At 41.5% G+C, this 12909-nt stretch overlaps 1 protein-coding gene across 5 annotated transcripts in view; it reads left to right on the plus strand.

The window, feature by feature from the left end:
- CHCHD6 (coiled-coil-helix-coiled-coil-helix domain containing 6) overlaps window positions 1-12909 on the plus strand; it is a 109706-nt gene that overhangs the window by 47762 nt on the left and 49035 nt on the right. For all 5 annotated transcript variants that reach the window (XM_027700882.1, XM_027700883.1, XM_027700884.1 and 2 more), the window contains one exon: window positions 8964-9034. In XM_027700882.1, the coding sequence (XP_027556683.1) occupies window positions 8964-9034 (71 nt within the window). The remainder of the gene's footprint in view (window positions 1-8963; window positions 9035-12909) is intronic.

Raw genomic sequence — 12909 nt, forward strand, 5'->3', positions numbered from 1 at the left:
TCCCTTTTACCATCCTTTCTCCTTTGTCCTCCTTGGTTTTTTTATCTTAGGATAAGCATTGTATTTATTTTCTGTTTACTGTGGGGAGAATTTCAATCTTTTAAATAGCAAAATAAATATAAAAAGATACGAGTGTTCCTTTCTGGGAAATAACTGATGCCTTGCAGGGAGAACTGGGGGTTATGTGATGTTGGTATTGTAAAAGCAGGCCAAAGGAATCTGTATTAATTCACTTTCTTTTTCTTGTTATCAGTGTTTCATTTTACATTTTATTTTCCTTTTTAAGTAATAATCAATACTTCTTGGTAGAAATAGCCTAATAACTTTTTTTTTTTGCCACCTGTAAAATAAATATACCATTGCTTTATAATGTTTGTCCAAGTATTACTAATAAAGAGAAATGATATAAAGTTATCCTTTGTAATACTATTTTTCATCTGTGGAGCTAGAAACTTTTCCCAGGTATTCATTAACTGAGGTTTCTAGCTCACTGGAAGATAAGTGAACAATGTCCCCATTTTAAAAGTGAGACCTTAATGCTTAAGGTTAGTATTTTCTATAATAGCTTTTGTCTCTTCACTTTTTGGTTGTCCGGGTATGGTGTATTTCTTCAGATGTGCTGATTACCCATAACTTGAGCTTGAAGTTTTGAATAATGAGCTCCTGAGCATCTCCAGACAGAGCCCTGAGCCAGCAGGCACTTCTGAAAGTACGGATTTGTCTGTGTCATTAACCGTGTACAGTGACCTGTGAAGTCCTAGCGGTCTTTTTGGCTGTAATCATTAAACCAGCCTCTCCTACAGGAGAAAATGAGAAGAGAGCCTGCAAGCATGGTGAGAGAACCTTGACTGAAAATACAAATATCTTCAGAAAATGCTCTGGGAGTAATAATAATAAAGAAAAAGTATAGTGGCAAAATAAATTGCTGCTGGTACAATTTTTCTTCCTCTTCCAAGTTTGCCTCTAGTATGGCAGTTTTTCTCCCTTCGATAAATAAATGCAAAGATGGGAATCGCTGCCAAAAACTGTCACATTTCTGGAACTTTCAGCCCCTGATTATTCACATTAAGCCTCCCCCCCCAGCAGTACAGTATTCTGAATATGTACACCCACCATTCTGTCAGATCTGTGCAGTCTGCGTCTGGTTCATCTTCTGTGTCTTTGATGTGCTCCATAACGTAGGCAAAGAAAGGTCTGATAGTCTCTCTAAAAACCTGACAGTTTGTGTGACAATCTGTCCACGAATCCACAGGCTCCTTGTCAACCAAATGAGCCTTTGAATATCAGAGGTTTCAGAACACTGCTTGCAGCATTGCATATGCACCAAGGGGAGAGTACAACAGGCTTCCTTGTAACCTGAGAGATGTCTGCGTTTTCCTTAATCATTCCAGGGACATCTCATCATTGCTTGTTGGCTGGTTCTCAGCCCTGCACATGTCGGGGTTATTTCACAAAGCTTGATTTACTGGAAACTGCACATGGAGAATAATTTGTAGTAGGGGGTAGAGGAAAAACCCTGGGAGGGGGTGGAACTTCCAGGCTTTGGCTTACTTCTGTTTTTCAGTGGTTTTTTTGTTTGTTTCTTGCAGCGACTCTCTTCCTTGCAGTTCCTTTACCCATGCAAGTGTATGGATGTGATGCATTTTCTTCAGTGTTCTCCAGTCCTCTTACACATGCTGCTGCCTTGGGTCCCTCCTGTTCTGTCTTCCTCTGGGAATCCAGTGTATTGCATTCCTTAGCTACCTGTTATGTGAAAGGATGGGATCATGAATTTAACTTCTTTTTTTTTTTTTTTTTTTTTTTTTTTAATTGAGACAGGAACTGTTAACTGGGCCAGCTGCTGCAGTTTATAAATGGGACTTAGGGATATTCTCAGCAGAGAAAGCCAGGTTTTAGCTGCAGCATGCCTGTCCGAGGTGGTGGGAGTTTTCTTGGAGGCTCTGTCAAATACCAGCTTTGGCATGACGGCATCAAACCTTAGCTATAATGTTCCTCCCTTCCTGAAATAAACCGCTGTGACAGGCCTGACAGGGGAATGTACTTAGTATCTTTTTTAATGTATGACAAGTACTTGATGGCTGCCAATTTTGTTTGGTGATTTTTTCCCCTTGGAAGTGCTGGTCATCCTTTGAGTGAAACTTTCAGCTGCATTCCTTAGCACTCATGATATTCTGGCAATTCCCTTCTTTCTCTGTTCCCCCCTTCCCTTAGCATTGATTCTCTGCACTCCCGTTGCTCTCTCTTGGACAGTGGCCTGTTGTTCGAGGCAGTGTCCTGTGATCTCAGAGTTCGTCCTGGTTGTGTGGTGGATCCGCTGGTAGGGCCCAGGTATCACTGCAGGACTAGTTGTGCAGCTGCCCAGCACGGGCACAGGGGTTTAGCAGGTGGTGCCATGCCCTTAATGCCACGGGCACCACGTAATCCATGCAGGTCAACCAGGTGTGGGACTTTTCTGAAGCAGATGCTGACAACTCTTGATGTTTAATCAATGCCTGGGAAGCCTGTTTACCTGCACTTGTCAGGTATAATTGATTTGGGCATTTACTGTGAATTCCTCACCTTAGTTTTCTCTCTCCTATCTTAAACTTCCAGCTAGGAGCAGAGCGGGGTGATACTCTCCTACAACAGTTTTGGCATTAATCTGGGCCTTTCACGATGCTGTTGCTGTCCTTGTCAGAAAGCCCAAATTGCCTGCTGGCATTTTATGGCCTTTCTCTTTGAAGGTGCTTTTACTTTCTAGAGTTTGTGTTTAAAGAATTACTAATGCTTTATTTGTAGTCTTTCAGAACGGTGTGCTTTAAAGCAACCTCCAATAAATGGTTTTTCTTTTTTTCTCTTTCTTCCCCTTTTAAATGCCTCTGTAGAAATAATTTCTTTTTTGCTGGCTATTTCCTGACTTGAAGATAACACGAGGCTTTTCTGCATGTTTCCAGTGAGGCATATGAAGCTTTTGGGAAAAGTTCCAAATACCGTCTTGCTGTGGGGTACCTGTTTTAATTGGGCTCTTCCCAGGGTACCTTCATTAAGGCAGTCTGACTCTGGTGTGGGATATCAGTCTGGGTCTGTAAACCCATTTTCATCTAGTTGGAGCATCTTGGTGTGGGACCTGGTTCTGGGAAGTCCTGGGATGCGTAGCTTTGTTTGAGTCACTGTGTGCTTTAGAGGCTTTAGCTTAACCTTTTTGTGCCTAGTTTGTTACCTGCAGGATAAACTCAGCCATGGTCCTTCTCCCCAGCTCTGCCTTCCTCAAGCTTTGTGGAGAGTGGTATTCAGTGAGATTTTATCTTTGAGGAGCTTTCTAGATATGCTACAGAATTAATATTTTACTTTCAACTCAGGATAATATTGCAGTCATGAGAAGATCTGTTCAAAGAGGAATGTACTTCTGCCTATGACTAGCTTAACTTGCCTGTGTTGTTACTGCGGACACTGTTCTCTTTATGCTTTTTCTGAATCTTAATCCAAAATTTATGATCTCACAGCTTATTGCCGAAGGAAAGAATAGAATGACACAAATTCAATGCTCTCATTTCATTATTGGTCTCTGCGGGAGGAGTAGATGAACCCACACATGAACAGCAAACAACAGAGCTGTGTTTAGAAGTTGGCTTTGGCTGAAAAAAAATCTTATTTTTATTCTGTATCAGCAAGCTGTTTGTAGTTGCTTGCATCTTTTCCTCTGTTATCTTTTGAGAAAAAAAGCATATGAAATTTCAAACAGCAGTTTAACCCTTAACTTCTATGCTCTCGTGGTATGCTTTATGTGCATGTTTCTGTTCCTTGTTAATTGGCTTCTACGTGTATGTGCACTTGATAGGAGGGAGGGAATGTGAACGATCTCTTTGAGCTAAATGCTTGCTGATACCAACAAATGGGCTGAGCAGGAACTCCAGAGGAGCGAGCTCAGGAGGTGAAGAGATTGTTTCTTGCAGTGTGTTGTGAAATTCCCAAACTCCCTGTTTTGGACCAAAGTTGATAGCAGTGATTGATTGTGTGGGTTGATTTTAACAGATCCAAAGGGTCGTCCAGTGAACAGATCGGTTCAGCTCATCTGCCTCTGTACCTGCGGGAGGGATGCAGGTGGATGGGGTAATTTTTCAAACGTGTTAGGAGCCATTTGCATGAGACTTCTGAGTGATGAGAACGAACAGCCTGATTTATGGTGTGTGCAAACCAGCGACCCGGTGAGGTGTGGGGAACCTGGTGTACCTTTGCTTCCCTTGGGCACTGCTGGGGACAAAGGCAGTTCCCGAGGCCGTCACTGACCAATGTTTCTCTGTAGCTTCCCGCCGTTCCTGGTGGGAGCAGCTGCATCCAGGGCACGTGCATGTTCCCCATCCCCAGGCTCGTGTGGGCAGGCGACAGTTGTGCTGCTTTATCAGGATGGCCTGAGGTCTTATTTCTGGCTTCAGAAGCAGCTGGAAGCAGGAATTTGAATGTGTCCCAGCTGACATTTGATACACGAGAAGTAATCTCTGCTTTTCTTACCTCTTTCCCAAACTCGTGGTGTTTCCTCCTCGTGGGGCACACCGTGGATTCTCCCACTCACTGCACTGCCTCTCGTGCTGCTTTCGGCTCCAGTGGGGCTTGCAGAGGGAGGTTTGCTGGAAGCTGGCGAGCGTGGATGTCAGGAGAGGGGATCGAAGCAACACGTCTGTCAGGTGTGAGGCAGATTGTACCATCTAATCCCCCGGCTGTCGTCTGCAGCATTTGTCAAGGCCTCCGCTGCCCTGCTCCGATTCATCAGAGCTATCACTGGCATTCATCTAGGCTGGCAGCATTTCAACAGCTGTTAATCCTCTTTGTATCTTTAAACACTGTGACCATTGACAAGCTTCTATACTCTGAGGTGTCAAAATATCTCAAGATAGCTGTGGTGATGGTGGTTGAGTTTTGTTGCTTTTTAATCCAGACACCTTCTGATCTATTGACCCAGACTGAACCTGATGGAGAAATCTTTGTCCCAGTGTCAGGTTTTTAATGCTGCTGCTTGATGTTCACAAAGAATTTCACCTAAAATCTGATTAATTTCCAGTTCCTCATGCATGAGTTTCTTGGTTTTCTGCTTTACATGTTACTGCAAGTAGCGTGTGTTTCACTGAAGTTGTAAGGAATGTGGTTTAATGTCAATGTGAGAATGAGCTGGCAGGGTTTTTTCTTTATGCTTCAATTACTTTCCCTCCTGAAATAACCCTGAGAACTCAGTCTTCTGCTATATTGTTTTCTTAGTTTCTTTGCTATATGTTCTGGAAAGGGCCTGGGCAGTGTAGCGAGGGTGTAGTAGTGAGTGTTGAGGTTTCTCTGCATGTTTGCAGCCAAGGAGGAATGCTGAATTAAAATTACTCCAAATTTAGCTCCAAGTTTTAAAATTGATTCCCTTTGGAAGGGGAATTTTTAGCACAAGGTTGTTTTGGGAAGAGCGGGGAGCAAGGGTATAGCAGCAAATCTGTTGTAGAAAAGCAGTAGGGTAAAGGAAAATGGTTCTGTTGCACTTTAGGCTCTAGTTATGTATTTTTATAACTTCTTGGTGTTTTTATTATTTGCTACGAACCATCATTTAATAGAAGAGAAAAATCTTTCAAACTAACATTTCTTTGTTTAGTTTGTTTGTCCTCTCTGGAGAGCTCTCTCCCCATATGACAAAGCTCTGATGTTCTGAAGTTGACTCCCCTAAGGCTCAGCTTTATTGAGAGAAGTGAAACATTTTAGGTGGTTCATTCATTCTTTCTGTGTCTTTTGTTATTTGAGCCCTTATAGTGTCCTTTGGTCATGTTTTTAAACTTATTTCTGCAACTAAGACTGCCAGGAGCTTTATTTAATAATAGTTGAGGTCTCATGTTCAACTTTTTCTTTGTGAGTTCCCATTTTATCTCAAGCATCAAATATTGTGAAAGTAAATTAAAAGCAGCATTGATGTCTTGTAATTTTGTGTGGAATGTTCTCTCTTTTACTGTGCCACTGAATATCGTTTTATGAAGATAAAGGACTTCACTAAGACTACGGGCAGCTCAGACTTTGTTTCAAGTGCAAATATCACACCTTGATCCTGCTGAATAGCCCTTGTATGGGGGCAGCTCTGCTGAAGTTCAGGGAACTGCTCAGGTGGTTCCTGGCTTGGTTTCTCGTTTGCAACCTTTATTATAAAGGCCTAGATTGTTGTAGGCCACTGGAACCTTATCTCCTGCCATAGTGTTTTAGGTAAAATCATGAAAATGAAGCAGATCTTGCCTCTGAAGTTGTATAGATGAGGATACTTGGAAAATTATCCTCTGTAAGTAGAAACCCCAAATCACAGAACCTGCTGTGACTGTGCCCATGCTGAAAGTCCCTTCTCTTGCCCAGTTAGCCCATTTTTTGCTCATTTAGTGTTTAGGACAAAAGGGAATTGGCTTTCCTAAGGTAGGAAAGAGCCTAAAGACCAAGGAAAACCTGTTTAATTAAAGTCTGCTTGTTAAACAAACTCAGATTTAAATGATAAGCCCCTGTTTTTATTACTTGGGGAAGAATTTAAAGATGCTGATTCATAGCATTGGAAATACTGTTTCATTGGTTTTTAGGGTTTTTGACAGGGGGGGAGGGAAAGAAGGTGGCAGAGATGTCTAATCCAAAGGCAAGAGGCCCAATTGAACCACATGCAAAGATGTTTCCTTTTCATTTTTTAAACACAGCAGCTTCAGCTGCAGGTTGAAGGTTTTCTGTGCCCCTCCTCAGTCTTTGCATGGTGCCATGTGCCTTGTGATTGCTTTGATGCCAAGCCTTTCCTCCTTTCCCTCACTGAGGTTCTTGTCTCTCCTTTCAGACTCTCACTTTCCTGCTTTTAGCAGTTTTAGGATCCAGGACTAAACCACGGGTTTCTTTCCTGGCTGTTTTTGTCTGTGTTTGTAGTTGATGTTGTTGAAGATGAGCCTGACTGCAGTGCTGGGCAGTTGAACTCTCTCTAATAAACTAGGCAAGGTTGTGCCACAACCACTTTAATTGACAGTACAATCAGCAAATGATTCTGTTGGCTATTTTCCCTTCCTTTAGGTGGGTTAAACACAACCTCATGCTGGGTCTCACATACAACATATTTGTTCCTGTTTTCCTCTCCTGCTGCTGTTTCACTGCAGAGTGCTGCAGGCTAATAGTATCTGATGGGGCTACTTCCTATTGCTGAAAAATGTTTAATTTTGCTACCTTGCTTTCTCTTTTTCCTAGTTTCTCTCATTTTGATCTTTCAGATCCAGTCCCTTTGAGAAATCAGATAGTATGAAATATGAAAATTGCTTGGGTAGTAATTGGAGAAACGGTGAGACCTATGAAGCCCAGTGGAGATAACGCTTACATCTACTTATTCACGTTATTTAATTTTTAATGGCAAATTTAATTAATGAAGCACAGGTCTTGTGGTTTCATGTGTGAATAAGTAACAGCAGGGAGCTGAAAGTCATGAGGTCTGTTTACAGGCCAGAGAAAAAGGCATCACTAAAAGCTGAACTTTTCAATATAGGAAAGAGAAAAATGGATTTAATAGCATAGAAATTTAACCATTATGTAACAAGTAAACAAAAACATTAATGATAATTTACTGGCAAAATGCATTTTGAAGTGGTTAGTCGTCCATTATTTCTCAGTTTAAATTTGTTTCCTAGGTCAAAGTTTGGAAAAGCAAAATCTGTTCTGTGTTTTTTTTGGTATGTGACATAAATTCAGGCACCAGAGATAAAGAGCTTAAATATAGCACCTTGAAGCCCAAGCTCTGAAAACCTGTATAAACCTTCCAATTAGCTGAGCTTCACACAACTTCAGAGATACAGGCAGCTGTTATCCCTCTCTTGCAGATGGAAAATGGTGACTTGCCCAAGATTGCACAAGTGGCAGAACCACTAATAGAACTTGAGTTATATCTGTCCTTTCCTTTTTCCAGCCACTGAACAGTATGTGTCATCTCATCATGCGCAGGACCACAGCTGCATTTATGGGAAAATAAATGAAGAAGGGCAAGAATAGTATTCTACATAAAATGACCAAATTTGGGGAGAGACAAGGTAGCAGCTAGAACTGGCCCTAAATGAATAGCTGTCCTCGCTTTCAATACCATTTTGTCAGTTTTTTTGATTGATTATTGCATATTTTCTGCTCTGCCTTTTCAGACTGAGAGCCTTGCAGATGAGCTTTGAGTGAGGCAATTGCCTATGGAGTCCAGAGGCTTTACTTAAAGCAGCTTTACCAGTTTAGTGACACAAGACTTTGTAGTGCAGTCGCTGGGGGTGTGCAGCCATTCCCTCCTGCTGTTCATGCTTGGGAGGCTCCTAAGTGCAGCCAAGGGGAGGAATTCATCCTCCATGTTCAGCGACCGAGGAGTTGTGAGCTAAAACTCTTTCTGTGCAAGTTCAGGAGAATTTAATGCAAACCTCTTAAGCCCTGCAGCAAGACACTCAAGACTCTGTTTGGCAGCGCCTTAACTGATACCTGATACGCCTCCCTGTGTTGTTAAAAGGGAAACAGGCTGCATAATTTTCTTTTAAAGAATAAGTAATGTAAGTAGAAGCACTGAAATGTAAAATGGATTTTCCAGTGCTAGCAGCCAATTTTGATACTTGCATGTCAGTAACTTACAAGATCCTTCACAACAATTAATGAAAGAAGAGAACAAAACACTACCAAACACAAAATAACTCGGTGCTGGAAACACCTTGTTTTTGTGGTTGCATGGAATAACCAAAGCTGCCGGTTGGTTGTTTGCGACCTTTTCCCTCTCTTTCCTTTGACAAAGTTGAAGCTTGGAATGGATGTGTTGTGGCCGTGATGCATTTTGCTGAAAGTAAAATAGACTCTTAAGCATTTTTTTGGGGGGGTTCTTTGAACTGAATATGCTGTTTGTTGTTGGAAATCATTATTAATTATAGAAGATAACTTTGTGATGGGATAAGATCTGAGATGCCTTTAATTTTTAGAGCTGAACATTCTATTCTTTGTTTCAGAATGCGGAGATCTACAAGCTGACATCCGAGCAGTACCAGGAGGCAGCCGCCAAGGCAGAGGAGTGGATAAAGTGAGGAGCCATTTTTGTTCTTTTCAGCAGTTCCAGTTGCATTTCGTAATGCTTTGTGTGTAGCCTCTGGATATTCCCATAAACAGAGTGTGAAGTTACCTCCTGTCATGTATTTAGAGGGCTGAGGAAGTATAAGCTACCATCTTCTCTTTCTGTGCCAAGCTCGACAGAGTTTAGTATGATGTTATTAGATCTTGCAAGGAAGAATTAGGGGGAAGAAATGGACTTTGAAAATTAATATTAAATAGAAATATTCAGTAGGGTTTTCAAAATGGCAATGGAACATGTCTAATCTGTTTAAACTTTGACCCAGTGGATTTAACCTACACGTTGCAGCATTGGGCAGGTGTGTGGGAGTAGGAAGAATGGCACCGCTTCTAAAGCTTTCACTGTCCAGGGAAGAAAAACGTAAACAGTCTAAATCTTAGCCCTGGAAGTTTCAAACAAACTAGAGTTGTAATTATCATTAATGCTTTCTTAGAATGTGTGCAGTGATTTTTCTGGCCTTTTCTATTGGCCTTGGCACAATTAGTGGACCTTTAATGTTGTGTTTTTGCCATGAGCATATTTAGTGTTAAATTCCGTTTTTGTATTTGCCAGTACTGTCAGTGCATGTGGAACAATAAGCTATATAACAGCTGTCCAAGAAAAAATATTTTCTATAATTCTTTAATATTAATGAGACTAAAGCAATTACACTGTGAAGAGCAGCACTCAGATCTCAGTTGGGTAAACAGTTGGCCAACATGCAGTAAACTGGAGCAGCAGCATATGTGGTCCGGTTGGGTCCAATCCAGACTGTACAATACTTAATTGCATAAATAGATAATATAGTAGTGATGAATATGTTAGTGAGATGTGCACTATATTGTGCTGTCTTTATTTAAAATTATGTTTGGCAGCCAAAGCATCACATAACCTGTTGTAATTTCACATTTTTGTTTGGACAGTCAAGCAATAAGTTGCTAAAGAAGCCAAAACAAGGCAGCTAACACATTGCCTGCATTTCCATGCTGTTTTCCGTAGTAGAATTCTAAATTCTCTTTTTAAATAAAATTTAGAAAATTCATAGCACAGAAAATTCTGACAGTCTTTGATCAGTTCAATCTTTTCTTGGACTTGCTTCTGCAGATGTGTGATCAATTGTTGGAAGTATGTGTAGTGGGGATTTATCTTTGTGACTTGGTAAAGGAAGCAACTGAGACCTGGGATTATGTTCTTTACTTAGTATTACTGACTGTAACTAACCTATTTTTTATAGCATTCTTAAGTTGGGTTCATAATGTTTTGGTTTCATTTGGTCTTTTCTGTTTCTTGTGGAGATGAAGACAGGTAATATAGGAAACTCAGGAATGCAGCCATTTCTCATAAGGGTTAGTGGCTGAGACCAGCACAAATGCTAATGAATTCTTTTAAGATTCAGAGAATGTGTTTATGGTCTCTTAGGGGTTTCTTCCCCTTTTCTTTGAGCCTTTATCATTTGACAGTCCCTGGCTTCTGGCCTTACTGTACAATGCTCTTCTATTTGATGGCAATATGAACTTGATCCATCAGAAAGGGACAGATTCCTTGGGCTTCTTCTTTGAGCAAAAAGAGACACCTGCCCTAATGTGAATTTTTTTGTGAAAAGAAAATGTGGCTGGGGTGTCTTGAAGGGACAAACTGTGTGGCAGCAGTGAAAATGAGGGTGAAGGTGAACATCATACATTCTATTTCTTCACAGCAGAAGTTGCCAGCAGTAGCCAGGATTGCACTGAGCTGGGCGTTGAATTACACGATTTGGGATTGATAATGCCCTTTGATAACTGTACATGCAGGAAGAATCATTGCTTTACCCCATCAGCCTGCAGTGTGTGTGTCTCTTAGAGCAGCATGCAGTGACCCTTTTCAGGATCGCTGCCTTGGTGTACAACACGCTGTACCAACACTCTTAAGAGCATGTGTGCCTCACATGGGGATCATGATAAGGGACAGGGTCAGGGAAGCTTCCTTCCTACATTGCCATCCATGCTCATTTGGTAGGACTTGCAGTCTGTGTGTTGTGAGGTTCTCTTGTTTGGCACCGTACATTCAAGTCTTTCTGCAGCCTGTTTATGGTAATAAATGACAAGATCCTGTGACTTCAGTGGAAGTTTTGCTCATCCTGTTTTGTGCTTTTGTAGTAGACATACAAGCACAGTAGGTGTTAAGATAGGTTAGGCTGATTTATGCAGATCTAGTAGTTTGGTTGGCAGGAATAAACTGACACTCCAGCAAAATTACATGAACAGGAATATAGCCAAAGTATGAATGAAGCACAGGTCTGCCTGTTTCTAGTGCTGGACTATGACAGCTTCTTAAAGAAAGGAAACCAGGAGTGGCACTTTCTCCATCTGCAGAGGAGAGTCCATCTCCTTCACACATTGTCTCTTCCCTAGCTTGTATTATCCCTGTTCCACTGTGAAGACCTGGCATTTGTGCCTTGTGAGATCAATCTACCCTGTATTTGTCCTCTTCTGCTGTTGTGTATCAGCAGAGCTGATGAAGGAAGAGGGAAATAGGGCTGGGGCTATTTCCACAGAGAGTGCCCTGTTTTTCAGAGTCCATGTTGAAGCAAAGAGAAGAAACAACTGAAACAAACCCCCAGTGTTTTCTTGGCATTTAGTGACTTTTGTAATTCTTTTATCAACACTTACAACTCTGCACAAGTGGTCACGTGTTCCAAGGACCATGTCCTCTCCTTAGTGATTGTCAAGCATTACAGGATTTAGGAATATTGTACAAGCTTTCTACCAGTGACCCTTCACAGCATGCCTATGAGGTAGGCGAGTAAACCTTCCTATCTCCCTTTCTATAGAAACAGAAGTGAAGTACTTAGTGCTGAGCTTCATATTAAATCACTGACACAGTCATTAGCTCTTGGTTTCCACTTCAAGACTTGATGCCTGCGTGGCCTGACTTGTGCAATGGACCTTGTTCCTCATCTCTTCACCTGAACGCAGGCTACTCCCGTCTCCACATTTCTCCTACCACACTGTCTCCTTCTCCTTTGTTCTGGGCTCTGCCCAACCTGTTTTTTTCTCCCAGGAAGAAGATCCTAGCAACAAGATACCACTGAGCACAGCTTTCAGCACCTTAAGCAACTTGCCCTTGTTGCTTACATGCTGTGATGAATTGGACAGTTGCCACGGACATGTTGTCTCAATGATGTTGTTATAATTGGTGCATTATTATTTTTCTCTTTTGTTAACCAGCAGAATTAAAGTCAGGGGACCTAGAACTTTTTTCTCCCTTCTTTCCCTGTTTAGCAAACTGTGCACATCAGTAACCACCCACAAAGGAAGCAGCGTGTAAATAAAAAGCCAGTGCTCCCTGCCCTTCTCTTCGTTCCACATCCTTTTCTCAGTGTTCATAGAGCCATGACTCAGACTGGGTTTAGAGAAGACAACTTGCTAATCCCCTCCCCGCTACAGAGAATAAAATGGCATTTCATTCCAAGCTCTATTAATGCGCTCGCTCCAGGGATAAAGCAGCACTCCCAAAAGGCAGTGGCCAAATTTTTTTTCTGTTGCGTTGTCTTTGTCTTCTTTTGAGTGTTACATTTAGATTAGCTTCTGAGGATTAAATGTTATTACAGTCCCTGAATCTGTTAAGGGGAAGGAAAAAAAATCAGTAAAGAGGTTATGGCTTAGTGCAGCACTCCAGATTTATCCCCAAAATGCTGTTTTCTTAAAAAAAAATATATTTCTTTTCCTTTGTGAAGGTTGTCTTATCACTTTTTTTTTATTATTATTTTTGTAGTTGTTAATTTTGGATGCAAGAATTGGCCTGGGTGGGGGTGTGTCTCTGAAAGGTAAAGCTGCAGGAATGGGGTGAGGGGATTAGGAAGCTGTTAA

The sequence above is a fragment of the Neopelma chrysocephalum genome, unplaced genomic scaffold (genome assembly GCF_003984885.1).
Source record: "Neopelma chrysocephalum unplaced genomic scaffold, ASM398488v2 Primary Assembly neopelma1_147, whole genome shotgun sequence".
In the NCBI taxonomy this organism is placed as follows: domain Eukaryota; kingdom Metazoa; phylum Chordata; class Aves; order Passeriformes; family Pipridae; genus Neopelma; species Neopelma chrysocephalum.